General features: G+C 42.3%; 2 protein-coding genes across 3 annotated transcripts in view; one reads left to right on the forward strand and one right to left on the reverse strand.

The window, feature by feature from the left end:
• LOC119414221 (chloride channel protein 2-like) overlaps positions 1-14,806 on the forward strand; it is a 553,451-nt gene that overhangs the window by 109,551 nt on the left and 429,094 nt on the right. The gene's annotated exons all lie outside the window — the stretch shown is intronic.
• arhgap21b (Rho GTPase activating protein 21b) overlaps positions 12,201-14,806 on the reverse strand; it is a 34,664-nt gene continuing 32,058 nt past the window's right edge. For both annotated transcript variants that reach the window (XM_037682220.1, XM_037682219.1), the window contains 2 exons: positions 13,908-13,939; positions 12,201-13,796 (listed from right to left, as the gene is read on the reverse strand). In XM_037682220.1, coding sequence (XP_037538148.1) covers positions 12,234-13,796; positions 13,908-13,939 — 1,595 coding nt within the window. In that variant the 3' untranslated portion in view covers positions 12,201-12,233. The remainder of the gene's footprint in view (positions 13,797-13,907; positions 13,940-14,806) is intronic.

Genomic DNA, 14,806 nt, shown 5'->3' on the forward strand with positions numbered 1-14,806 from the left:
TGGTATGGTATGGTATGGTATGGTATGGTATGGTATGGTGGGATATGTTTGTACTTCAAGCTGCTGCTGAATCCTCCAGAAACCAACTGAAGTACGTCTGAAATCCTGTGTTGTTTTGTCTGTTTTTCGTGTCTTTATAGCTTAAATACGTTAAAACAGCATCTGTTTCCAAGGAATGCAATTTGTTGCAGAAGTTCACTTCACAGAGAACCCGTGCCAGTGGTTCTCCTCATTAAACGGACCTTTAGAGAGTAGCTCCACTGTGAAATATTAAGCTTCTCTGTGTTAATTATTCAATGTAAAGCTGACATGAGGACTCTTTATGCTTTCTGTTTAAGACACAATGAGGAAGGAAAGAGTTGTGTTTCAGTATATTGAATTTAGGAGGGATTTTAGGCCTTTATTTAATCACAGATTTTAATTAGTAATTTTTCCATTCTTCTAACATCTTTTTTTATTTGTTTTTCAGGCCCAGACATACCGAGTGTGGCTGTTTACAGGACCGAGGACAGACAGAGTGAGTTTCAAGCTCCCAGCTCACCATCGAATCAATTTCACCCGTTTCTTTTGACCAGATTTCCCTCTTGATCCACAGAGGTGTTCGATGTGGAGACAAATGAGAGAGTAAACGACACGTACAACAACATGCAGATGCCCAAAGTGGAGAATAAGACCATCACCATCGACGATTACAGTATGTGCCTGTGTGTACTAATATCATGTAAAATGTTTGTTTCATAAAATGTATTTTGACCCTTTTTTTTTTTTTTGCGTTGCAGCTTTGACGATGCAGATTCTGAAGCCGGCAGGGTTCATACATACAGCCCACTACCCTCTGCTGCTGATTGTGTGAGTGATAACACCTCAGACTGTTCAAACCACTAAAGGCTTTGAGCTAAATGACTGTCGCTGTTGTTACGATGAGTGCGTTAATGTAACGTTTCATGAAGGAGTTCTCTGCTCTGTGGAACGCTTGTGTTAGCTGATCAAGGATTCCCTTTTAACTCGTTAACATAAAGCTGTAAAAAAAGTTTGGCATTTCCTGCCAAGTGGTGAAACTGGCACATCTCAGTCAAAAAATGAGCAGCTGCCTTGAAGGCTTCAGATTCTGCAGCAGTTTACTGTGTTTAAAAAAAAATAAATTAAACTGTGTCAATTTAGATTACCAAAATAAATTAAAAAGTAGCTTGATTGAAGGGATGCATATTGAATGCAAACAAATACTGTGGAGGATCTGTTAGTGCTCTCGGATTATAAGATGTGGGTCACTATCAGCTACTACCACACCAAATTTTAGGTCAATATCTGCAAAACTGACCGAGTTAGAGGCATTTTGGTGTTTGATGAAGTCAGTTAGCTGTGGCAGCCATATTAAATCAAGTTGGCTCTAAAAGTTAATCAGTTGAGGATGTAGGTTTCAACAAAATCCATTCCACAATTCATGAGATATTTTACTAACAGACACAAACGTACCAAGTTGACTTTGACATTAATTACCAACAGTTTTAAACAAAGATCTTGCATTAATCTGTTAATTTTATCTAATGGGGAAGTCTCAGCTACTACTGCTCCAAATTATTGCTCAGTATCTATAAAACTGACTTAGTTGTAGCCATTTTTGGGTTTGTTAAGGTTGATCAGCTGTGGTGGCCATCTTGAATCAGGTTGACCCTAAATGTTAATAAGTTATAGAAGTCAATCCAGTGATTACTTTCGGAAAGTTTCATTAAAATTTGTTCAGTATTTTATGACATATTTTGCTAACAGACACAAACAGTACGTTACATTATCGTCCTCCTTTCATGGCGGTTAGCCTTAATTAGGAAACTGCAATGGAAGAGTGGCCTCTCAGCTGCAGGTAACGATAAATAATTGGTGTGTTGGAGGGAAAACAAGTTAAAGAAAGTCTTCGTGTTTCCCAGAGATGGGACGCCCGGCGGGCAGATGGTGACGGAGCAGTTCCAGGTGGACTGGGCCACGGTTCTCGTCAGCAGCTTCAGCACCATCGTGATCCGCTTCGACGGCCACGGCAGCGGCTTCCAGGGCACCAACCTCCTCCACAAGGTCCGCCAGAGGCTGGGGGAGCTGGAGGAGCGGGACCAGCTGGTGGCGCTCAGGTCAGACCTCTCCACCTGTGAGCTGGACTGAAACTTGGAGAGGGAGGACATCTTCTTAAGCTGTGTTTCCTTTTCAGGTTCATATCCAAAGAGCCTTACATTGATAAGACTCGAATGGGAGTTTATGGAAAGGTAACGTGTCAGCAAGTGGGAAAAGAAGGATGAATTAGATTTAACTTTTTTAGATTTTTCTACCTGGATTATTGAGCATGCATCAGGATAAAGGATGAATTAGATTTCTTTAATCTGGTTTCCAGATGTAAACCTCACACAGCTGACCATTGTGTCTCTGTCCTGTCGTCGTAGGCCTACGGGGGATATTTGGCAACGTTACTTTTGAGCTCCGATAAGTTCAGCCAGCTGAAATGTGGAGCCGCTGTCTCCCCCATCACAGATTTCAAGCTGTATGGTAAAACTTTCCTCTTGTTTTGCTCAAACATAAAACAATAAAAATAAAAAAACAGAATTGTAGAGTTATATAAAACCGAGTGTGCACGGTTCATCCTGGTCATTGTTTATGTTTGTGACATCGTGGAGAAGCTAAGATGGCGTCCAAAACAGGCAACTGCTCACGACCGACAAAACAACTGTTTAATTAACAGCAAACCCAGTTGGATCTGTGTTCCAGTTTATATTTAATATCTTTACAATAACTCATATAATTCATATTAATGCTAATTTCATAGAACAATTAGCTAAAGAAGTGTAGGTGCTAGTCATAAAATCAGAATATCATGAAAAAGTTGATTTATTTCAGTAATTTCATTCAAAAAGTGAAACTTATATATTATATTAATTCATTACACACAGACTGATATATTTCAAATGTTTATTTATTTTAATGTTGATGATCATAACTGACAACTATTGAAAACCCCAAACTCAATATCTCAGAAAATTAGAATATTACTTAAGACCAATAAAAAAAGTATTTTTAGAAATGTTGGCCAACTGAAAAGTATGAACATGAAAAGTATGAGCATGTACATCACTCAGTATTTAGTTGTTGCTCCTTTTGTCTGGATTACTGCAGCAATGCAGTGTAGCATAGAGTCGATCAGTCTGTGACACTGCTCAGGTGTTATGAGAGCCCAGGTTGCTCTGATAGTGGCCTTCAGCTCTTCTGAATTGTTGGGTCTGGTGTATCACATCTTCCTCTTCACAGTAAGGTCAGGCAAGTTTGTTGGCCAATTAAGAACAGGGATACCATGGTCCTTCAACCAGGCACTGGTAGCTTTGGCACTGTGTGCAGGTGCCAAGTCCTGTTGGAAAATGAAATCTGCATCTCCATAAAGTTGGTCAGCAGCAGGAAGCATGAAGTGTCTAAAACTTCCTGGTAGAAGCTGCGTTGACCTTGGACCTCAGAAAACACAGTGGATCAACACCAGCAGATGACAGGGCAACCCAAACCATCACTGACTGTGGAAACTTGACACTGGACCTCAAGCAACATGGATTCTGTGCCTCTCCTCTCTTCCTCCAGACTCTGGGACCTTGATTTCCAAAAGAAATGCAAAATTTTCTTTTATCAGAGAACATAAGTTTGGACCACTCAGCAGCAGTCCCAGGCGAGACGCTGCTGACGCTGTCTCTTGTTCAAGAGTGGCTCGACACAAGGAATGCGACAGCTGAAACCCATGTCTTGCATACATCTGTGCGTGGTGGTTCTTGAAGCACTGACTCCAACTGCAATCCACTCTTTGTGAATCTCCCCCACATTTTGGAATGGGTTTTGTTTCACAATCCTCTCCAGGGTGTGGTTATCCCTATTGCTTGTACACTTTTTTCCACCACATCTTTTCCTTCCCTTCACCTCTCTATTAATGTGCTTGGACACAGAGCTCTGTGAACAGCCAGCCTTTTTAGCAATGACCTTTTGTGTCTTGCCCTTCTTGTACAAGGTGTCAATGGTCGTCTTTAGGACTACTGTCAAGTCAGCAGTCTTCCCCATGATTGTGTAGTCTACAGAACTAGACTGAGACCATTTAAAGACCTTTGCAGGTATTTTGAGTTTATTAGCTGATTAGAGTGTGGCACAAGGTTCTTCAATATTGAACCTTTTCACAATATTCTCATTTTCTAAAATACTAAATTTGGTGTTTTCATTAGTTGTCAGTTATAATCATCAACATTAAAATAAATAAACATTTGATATCAGTCTGTGTGTAATGAATGAATATAAAATACAAGTTTCATTTTTTGAATGGAATGAATAAATCAACTTTTTCATGATATTCTAATTTTATGACTAGCACCTGTATATTGGGTCGAACTGATGATGATCTAAAGTAGAGCTGAAGTCAATCAATAATTAATGACTGACTTACAAGGATTTCAACATTTTAGCTGGTTTTAATAATTATGACTTCCACTAGTTGATGAATTAGAAACTTTTTTTAACACATAAATTATGTAAATGTTGGCTCTGCTAGCTGCAGCTAAGTGCAGTGATCACTAATCTATACCTAAAATTAAAAAGTACATTTTTAGAATCCAGGAAAGCAGAATTGTTACCAGAGGCAACAGCAGCTTGAACTATTTAATAATTTGTACTAAATTATAGCGGGATTCAACCTGAACAGCATAATTACTGCTAGACTCTGTAGCAATATACGCCACAGAAGCTACTATCTACAAACCAGCTCAACAATGAACAACCACTCCATCAGCTTTATTGGCTACTTTTAAACAGTTTAGCTTCAGTTCTGGTCAGATCACATTCACATTGAGGTAAATAAAATATATCTGTATTATACACAGCGTTCTGGCATTTTTACATTTTTATATACATTCTGATATTACTGTATATTGTTATATTACATACTTTATTATTATTATTAACATCTGTGTCATAGTCAGCCCTTACTCGGGGCTATTTAAAACACCAAGTGCAGACGTTTGACTGTTTTGGTAATGGCTGCCATTGCTACAGTGAATTACAAGGTCACGTGACCAGAGCATCCTCTAGTGTTTTATATAACTCCACAAAGAGAATCTAAAATCACAAAACTTTCTTTATTCTCCATACCGCAGCATCGGCTTTCTCCGAGCGATACCTTGGCCCAAAGACAGACTCCAGAGTGTACACGGTAACTTGTTTAACCCTCGCTCTGCAAAGAAGCCATCGCGTTTAACCGAAACGTGCAGAGAAGTTCTGAATTGTATCTTTTTCACCCTCTCCAGAAGGCGAATTTAGCTCACCGAGCGGGTCAGCTGCTGGAGAAACAGTACCTAATAATTCACCCAACAGCTGATGGTAAAACACATTCATACTCAGTGACTTTGTCTATTTGTGTTTTAATGCATAATTATAATGGTGTGAGGTTAATATTAGCTTCTCTCTCATCACAGAAAAGGTTCACTTCCAGCACACAGCCAAATTTATCAACCATTTGATCAGTGAGAAGGCCAACTACACGCTACAGGTGAGCTCAGTCAATCAATCAATCAATACAACTTTATTGTCCATAACATTTCATGAGATGAAGACATATCTTTGACATCTGGCTCATACATACAAAACAACACAAGTTAAAAATGCCATCCATCCATCCGTCCATTTTCTTTACCCGCTTATTCCATTTTGGGTCACGGGGGTCGCTGGTGCCCATGTCCAGCAATCACTGTGCGAGGGGCGGGGGACACCCTGGACAGGTCGCAAGTCCATCACAGGGACACAGCGAGACAAAACTATTCACTCTCTCACTCACACCTAGGGACAATTTAGAGTTACCAATCAGCCTAACATGCATGTTTTTGGTCTGTGGGAGGAAACTGGAGCACCCGGAGAAAACCCGCGCTTGCACGGAGAGAACATGCAAACTCCACCCAGAAAGGCCCCTGGACTGGGGTTTGAACCAAGGACCTGCTTGCTGAGAGGCAGCAGCTCTACCAGTTGCGCCACCGTGCTGCCGCTTCGCTAACCCAATAATAGCAATTCTAAAATACACGATACATTAAAAATATAAAAAGCAGACAAAAAGACCATATGAAGGACACTTTCAGCAGAGGGAACAAATTACTTTTTGTATCCATTTTTCTTTACCAGAGGAACCACCAGTTTTCTGCCAGATGCTATCAACCTGAATAATGGTTGCAGTGGATGAGTTGGGTCATTGTAAACCTGTAATTTTTTTTTAGAGCCTGACTCTACAAGAGTCTGTAGGTTGCATTTGTTGATGACCAATGACTTTGCTACCTTGTTTGACCACCCAGAACATCTTGTTCCTGTCTTTGGTTAGGAGGTTCCCATACCATGAAACAATATTAAAGGAAACAACACTTTCATCCAGTGACCTGTACACCATTTGCAAGGTATTTTTGCTAATATTGAAGCTCCTCAGCTTATATAGAAGGTGGAGATGCTGTCTGGCCTTTTTGTAAACACAGTCAGTGTTGGGCTGAAAGGTCAACGTGTTGTCATTTATTGTTTCGAGGTATTTAAATTCAGACACCTGCTCTACTTCCTGCCCTTTTATCACAGAAGGTCTGAATATAGGTCTGTTGCTTGTTGCTCTCTGTCTACCTTCAAGACAAAGCTCCTTGGTTTTACTGACATTAAGGTCCAGAAACAGTCATCAAACCAGGCAGAAAGCAGATCTATGAGCAGGAAGTAGGATGGGCTACTGGTGTCTTTCAGACCAGCAACTAGGGGCATATCATCAGCATACTTAATTAATGTGAAGCCTTTATTGTTATGTCGCAACTCATTTATGTATAAAAAGAATAAAAGTGGTCATAGCACGCAACCCTGTGGAACACCAGTGTTCAAAGCCCTGCAGTCAGATAGAGTTGCAGTCACAGACTGGTGACAGGTTCTGTTGTGTGTTCGGCTGTCTATGCTGTCATGAACCACAGGACAGATTTGAAAGAATCTTTAATAATCTAGTCAGCAGTCAGTCCACCCCCCCCCCCCCCCCCCCCGGTTTGGGGTAGAGCTTCGGTCATTTTAGAGAAATATTTTCTTCACACTTCTGCTTCATTTAAGGTTCGAGCTCCTCTGTGGTTCAGGATTTCTGACTGTACTTTTCATTTCCTATATTTTAGATCTTTTAAATGCTCTGAAGTGAGCTTCACCAGACAATACTTTAGTTAGTTAGATTGTTTGTTTTTACAAATCCCTGACCATTCCTCCATCTAAATTAGGAGAATAAGCTCAGGTTGGGACAAAAAACAGGGGAGAAAAACACGCATCATTTGCAAATTTATAAAATGGTAATAAAAATAATTTGTCCTCCTGCTCATCTCTGGGCGTTCTCCAGAGTCCCTGACATGATCTGTTCTTTACTCTCCAAAGCCTCCCAGACAGACGCGTAGTTAATCCTCCCCTCTGTAGCTCCTCCTCCTGGGTCTCTATTAGACCCTGAAATCCATCAAGACTTAAAGAAACCAAGTAAGTCATGAGAGCAGAAGATGTCCTCCAAATGCATTCAGTGTCAGAAGCTACAGTAAAACCCTCCAACAGAGGTTTACTCACTGAAGAGTCGAGCTGTTCTGCTTCTTGTGCATTTTAATAAAACAGTAAAATATTCTGTTGAGTATTTGGAGGCAAAAACTTTGTTAAATAATCTACAGAATTCAGATTTATTCATTGTACTTTTAAAAAAAAACTAAATCATGACATTACTTTATACTGATTATACCCATCATTTCTTTGAAATGTGATTATGGCATAAAAGCACAGGGGTGCCACCGGGCGGCGGGGTCGATGACCACCTGTAAAATTTGGTGGCCCCATCATTGCCCCCACTTGGACTGACAGTTTGAGTCTTGAGACTCTTGAGTCCTGAGTTTTTGCTGCCTCGGGAGATTTGTGCATCCAGATATGAAAAACAGAGAATAGCTGTTCAAAAACTTGTTTCTTTACAGATCTACCCGGACGAGGGACACTTCCTACACAGCGAGGGCACGCGGCAGCACCTGAGTCAGTCCCTTGTCAACTTCTTCGAGGAGTGTTTCCGGGAGCCGGAGGTGCTGGTCGACAGTGACAAGCAGGAAGAGAACGAGGAGGACAGTTAAATCCTGAAGCTGTGAGCTGCCCCAGCCCAGCTATTGTACCACAGCACAACATGCAACAAGTCCTTTCTAATCCCTAAATCCCCCCCAATCTGATTTCATCCTGCATGTGCGAACAGGGCATCCGCCTGCATCCCCTCATGCTGCTGGTTGTCAAGGAAACCAGCCAGAGGCTGAATAAAACTCAGACGTGAACTCGATAAATATTTGGACTAGAGCGCCCTCTGGTGGACAAATAGAGGATCAACATGAGCGCTCAGCAGGTGCTTCACACGGTTCCCTGCACAGAAGCTCATTGGGTTGAGATTGAATTATTTAAATGCTGCCAGTTTCTGATAACCTTGCCAACGAACGTGCTGATCATTGTGTTCATAATTCTTGCGACTTGTTTCTCAGATTCTCTGTTCAGTGTCTTAAAGTTGTGTGAGAGAGAGGACGTGTGGCTGCATCAGTCTTTTAGAAATCAAAGGCACAGCGCTTGTGTTACACACGGAAAAATATATATATTGAACAGATTTTATTTGTTTCCCACTCTTCTGGGATGAACTCGTTTTAGTCACTGTGCCTTACTGTGGGTGAGATGTTCCCGTTAGGAGCTCACACGACGCCGAGCCTGAAGGTTTGACTCATTTCACAATAAATTAGAAAGAGTTTAACATCAAATAAGCAAATATCAGCTGGAAAGATGATCTTCAACCGACCCATAATTATTAAGTTAGTTGTTACTCAATGTGTTTGTCCACACTTGGTGAGTTATACACAGAATTGTTATTTCTTGGGGTAATTTTTTTGTTTGTTTTGATTGTTGAGTCTTTACTCCTTGTGTCACTTCTGTTCATATTGTCGGTGGTTTCTAGTGAGCTGTTGTACAAAATGTATAAAACTGACTTCGTTAAGTCTTTATGTTGGATGTGCAACTTGTACATAAAGCATTTTGAAATGTACATTTCTCAGTTTTACTTGTGTCCCCGCTGTAAACTAATGAACAACTATTTGCACAAACAACTTCTTATCTTTTTTTAAATTACTCAGCAAATGCTTTTTGGAGAGTTTAATGGGTTTAATTGTCCCAGCAAGCAAAGAAGGCGAGACAACAAAACATCTTCATACCTAAAGCTGCTCATTTATAATTCAATATCACCATCGTTAAAAAAAAAGCATCATTGCTACGACAGTTTTGTCACGCAAACATATAATTCTTTCGTCTTTTCAAAACTGAAGTGAAGTCATTGCTTCAGCTGAAATCATGAAAGTAATTCAACATACTATGCCGACCAGCAATCCGGCGGCGTTATTCCCATGACCCGCCTGGCAGCACCCGGAAAACCAAAGTGTTTGGGTTCCGAGGGGAGTATGGTTGCAAAGCTGAAACTTAAAGGAATTGATGGAAGGGCACCACCAGAAGTGGAGCGTTCCATCAATGATGGCAAGCCGTCCTGACCCAGATGCAGCAAAACATGCCCAAACCATGATACTACCACCACCATGTTTCACATATGGGAGAAGGTCCTTATGCAGGAATGCATTGCTGTCCTTTCTCCAAACAGAACACTTTTCATTTAAACCAAAAAGTTTTATTTTGGTTTCATCTGTCCGCAAAACATTCTTCCAACAGTCTTCTGGCGTGTCCACGTGATCTTTAACAAACTGCAGATGAGCAGTAATGTTCTTTTTGGAGAGCAGTGGCTTCTCCTTCAACCCTGCCATGAACCATTGTTGTTCAGAGTTCTCCTGATGGTGGACTCCTGAACATTAACATCAGTCAATGTGAGAGAGACCTTCAGTTGTTAGAAGTTACCCTGGAGTCCTTTATGACTTCACTGACTATTCCACTCCTTGCTCTTGGAGTGATCTTTGTTGGTCCACCTCTCCTGAGGAGGGTAACCTCCATTTGTTCACAATCTGTCAGACTGTGGATTGGTGGAGTCCAAACTCTTTACAGATGTTTTTTAACCTTTTCCAGCCTGATGAGCATCAACAGCTCTTTTTCTGAGCTCCTCAGAAATCTCCTTTGTTCGTGCCATGATCCACTTCCATAAACATGTTGTGAAGATCAGACTTTGATAGATCCTGTTCTTTAAATCAAACAGGGTGTCCACTCACACCTGATCATCATCCCATTGGTTGAAAACACCTGACTCTTTACTTCACCTTCAAATTAACTGATAATCCTAGAGGTTCACATAATTTTACCACTCACAAATATGTAATACTGGATCATTTTCAATAAATAAATGACCAAGTATAATATTTTTGTCTCATTTGTTTAACTGGGTTCTCTTTATCTACTTTTTGGACTTGTGTGAAGATCTGATGTTTTAGGTCATATTAATGCAGAAATATAGAAAATTCTAAAGGCTACAAACACTTTAAAGCACCACTGTATCTGCTTGTTTTCGTCTGCAATCGTTCCAAACAATTTTTTTTAAAGCGTGCTGTTGTGATCAGGAACAAGAACTGGATCATAAATGAGAGAAAAATGTGGCCCAAGTCCAAATAAAAATATTTTAAAGAGCTTCAAAAAGCCTCAAGAACTATTGACTAAGATCACTTGCAAAGCCTGGTTAAGACATGGAGGAACAGAGGGTGATACGAGTGCTACAGCACCCCCCTGTGGAAGACAAAAAAAGGTATACATGTCAATTAAAAAGCTTGTTCACTCGCATTATGCAAGTTTATAATACAGTTCAATTCAATGATAATGACTCAATATTGAGCGACGTTAATTTCCTGTTTGGTCAAGCTCGTCTCATCCAAATAATTCAACCTCTAACCTTGTTTCTATTTGCTTTGCTAAACATGACAAAAAAAGAAAACACCACATGATCATCTTGCCATCAATAAAATTTATTTCCAGTGTTTCAGGAGTCTGTGCACACCCTTCACAATCAGAGGAACACTGCGTGGATACAAACTGTTGGGCTCATTGAAGCGTTCCCCTCCTACATCAAACCACAGAGAAGTACCAAACTGCCAGCAACACGCCATCAGGCCTCACGGGCAGCATCGTCGTTCCACAATACTGTCCTAAACCCTGCCAACTGATGGAAACGCAAAGAAAAAGCAGCTAAAACATCGCATTCATATGTACAATTAAATTACTTTACAACGACTGTTTAAAATTCAAGTTCTGGTAAATGAAAAAAAAAAAAAAAAAAAAACGGTTCAAGATGTAGAAAGCATTAAGACCGGAGTGGAATGCCTAAAGAACGGAAGCTCGGCATTATTGTTACGATTAGAACGACTCAGTGAGCGAGAAAAAAACCCGTCATTCACAGTAACATCTTTGTCTCAACAAAGACCGTATGGCACCCTTTACGTTCCGTCGTGAGGCACTTTCTTTTGCGAAGAAACATTTTCTTCTGTCAATTTTTCTTTTCAGTCCAACGCCCGTCGCTTACAGAGGCGTGAACCACCAACGCCAACGTTCACTGCTTTTAAACATGTAACACGAACCGCGTCTCCATTTGCATAAGTCCAGTGTCTCCTCGCATCTTTTATACCTTTGGAAAGGCCTCGCTCAGGCAGTCGCACGCAGACTGTACCAAAAAAAACCCAATTCAAGTACACAGAAAAATAAGGGTATGTACACTTTCAAATGAAACACAAGCATGTAAAGCTTTTAGTCAGTATTACAGCAAGCATGTCTGTACATTCTTCATTTGGTTACAAACACAAAAATAGTTCCTCTGCAACACTAAAATCTCACTCTCACTACTTCCTATTACTCCAAGTCAGGCCAGGTTCCTTAAAGCCCACAAGCTCCAGAACCATCTATGGTGTTCCCACGTCCTCCATGGAACTTCAGTGTTTCTTCAACGGGTCGTTTTCAGCACAACCGAGGTTTGTAATCAGGACTCCCTCCTGATCAGTTATTTGTAATAAAAATTAAAAAAGGATAAAAACATTTTGTTTCATGCCTCATACACGAGCAAGATCGACGATCTTTGTGTGCAGCAACGCTCTTTTTTTACACTCACACCAGTTAGACACATGTAAACATGCTCGTTCACTAACGTCACACGACAGATTATAGTGACAGAGAACATACAGTACCGTTTCTCACACACGCGCGCACACATACACACACACGCGCACCCCTCACAGGTACTGATAGAAGCGTGAATGGACCACCTGGGAACTGGTGAGTTTATGTGGGTGAGCAGCGGCTGAAAGGCTCAGATTTTTACTCTGGGAGACTTCCTCGTTTAGCGCCTCAGCGGGACGACATGTGAGGTGGGAGGAAGACGAGGCCTCGGAGTTTTGGGAGTCTGTGTTGCTCGGCGCCCCCTGCTGTTCGGAGAGGTCCAGGCTAACCTCAGGGTTGCTGGTGCGGTGGCGTTCGCGAGCAATCCAGTCCCCGATGGAGAAATCCTGAGAGCTACACTTTGGTTTCAGCCGGTCTACAGCTGACAGTTCTGACCGTGAGCCTGAGTTGATGCCGACCGGCTGCGACCAGTCTCCCAAAATGGACAGCTCTGCGAAGTCTCTCTGCCCGCCCATCGTGTGCCGGCGCCTGATGTTCTTCTTCTTACTACGGCCCTCTGGCGACCGACTCCTCTGGCTGCCCACGCCAAACATGTCGTCCGCAGACGTTCGCAGACGTACCTTCAGTCGATCCGTGATCTTCAGCCTCCACGCAGGCTCCGTTTTATCCAGCTCAGTCCGAGACGACGAGCTGAGGCTTCCAGAGGAGCGACCTTTTGCTGAACCTACACCTTGTGACAACCTGTTGGAATCTTTATCCACACAAGAACCATCCAGTGAGGTCTCACTGTTGGTTTTAAGCTGGCCAGACTTCTTTCTGGAAAGCGTATCGCACTCGATGAGTCTGTGCGAGGGCAGGGGTCGAGGAGCTTCCTGAGGTTCTCTTGGCTCAGCTTTCCCCACAGTAAACACCGACAGGTCGCTCTCACTGTCCGTCATCGTCGGCTTTCCTTCGCTGATGAGCTCACTCCTCTCGTCGTCTGCATCGTCTCCGCCGCGGCTCTCGGACACAGACTGCACTTCAGGGCTGAGGGCGCTGAGCTCAGCTCCAGTAAGGAAAGTCATGGAGGACGTGGTGGAGTAGTCCGAGGTGATGGAGCAAACCTCTGCTCCCAGCCCGCTGGGACACGCCTCTATGCCCGGAGCCGCCGACCTGCCGGGCCTCCCTCTGGGCACCGACGCCTGAGAACTGGTGCTGTTCATCGTACCAAGGTCAGAAACCGTATCGTCGTAGTTGGAGGGAGGATCTGACAGTGAAAACTGGTGAGACACGGGCATGCGGTAGCTGAGGTTTGGAGAATGGTGTGGAGATGTGTAGGGGGAAGCGGTTTGATGGGTAGAGATGTGCACTGGAGGCAAAGAGGGAGAGGGCTGAGACTCTGTCCTGTTGGATTTCTCCGGCTGCTCGTCTGAGCTCTTCCTGTGCGTCTCTGTTTCACTTGCTCCATCTGTCTGGTCCTCGTCCTCGGTCCGGCTGTCCTGGGACCACGGAGACTGCTGCTGGTCCTCCTCTGGGAGCTCCTTTTTGATAAAAACTTGGTCCAAGTCGTCATCTGAACTGTTGAGGTGAACTTTAGGCTTAGGCTTCAGTTTCGGTTTCTTGCGGTTGCGGTTGACGAAGAAGGAAGAGCGCAGCATTTCTTTGCTACACTGATCCTTCCCGGACCCCCACAAGACCTGGCAACACAAAACCAAAACTGTGTTAGATGTTTCCAAACACACCACCACACAAAACATGCAACAAGAATTATATTTGCAAGTAAAAGATTATGTTAAAAAAAACATTACCTTTGAGTTGTTGGGGTCACTAGATGCTGAGTCTGTGTTTCAAAAGAAAGTAGACGTGAGTAAACGTTCGACAGTAACTGATTAAGAGGCAGACTTAACAGTGACAGTACGACGAATATGAGAGCAAAGAGACAAAAGCTGATGACATGTTTCTGACTGAAGACAGAGACGGTAGAAAGCTAATCACGCTAAGCAGAAGTGAAGAAGGCACCTAAGATGAAGGATGAAAAGAGAGAAGGTGAAACCCCAGCAGTAAACCAAGACACAAAAAGCAGCTCATGCTCATGTTTCAATGGACGACGGTACATCAAGGACAAGACGGCAGTCACAGAGCATCACAAGTAGCCAGCCAGCTGTAGGCATTCTTTCCCAACTTAAAGACGCCACAGGAGACGGAGTGATGAGTTTGCTCTGACTGACAGATTTAAGGGGCCTAAGTGTCACAGATCAGTGAGGGTGTGTTGCTGTCGATGCAGCTGAGCTCTTCCAAACGAGCTTTAGTGTAACAAAAAGATAACGCTCACTCCAAAATAGATTTAACTCTTGCCTTTAACATAAACAAGAAAACAAGAGCCAAACATAAGAGCTCAACTAAACTCTCTAGATCCACTTCAAACTGTGAAAATATCTAAACTGTGGCAAACAAACAAAGACTAGCTCACTACTTTTAGAAAAGGCAAAGAGACAAAGAACTCTGCTTTCATTTCAAAATGGCAACCAACAGAGAAAACTGTAGACATTAGTTTTGTTTCTTAGTGTGAACAAACTATATACCAGGGCCCTGAAAGAGCTGAAATCTATAAGAAGCCCCAAAATGGCAACAAAAAATATTTTGTTGTTGTTGCATTTATTTTATTTTTTGGCTCTAAAACTGATTAAAAAAATTACAAGTTAAACTA

The sequence above is a fragment of the Nematolebias whitei genome, chromosome 9 (genome assembly GCF_014905685.2).
Source record: "Nematolebias whitei isolate Nwh7 chromosome 9, NemWhi1, whole genome shotgun sequence".
In the NCBI taxonomy this organism is placed as follows: domain Eukaryota; kingdom Metazoa; phylum Chordata; class Actinopteri; order Cyprinodontiformes; family Rivulidae; genus Nematolebias; species Nematolebias whitei.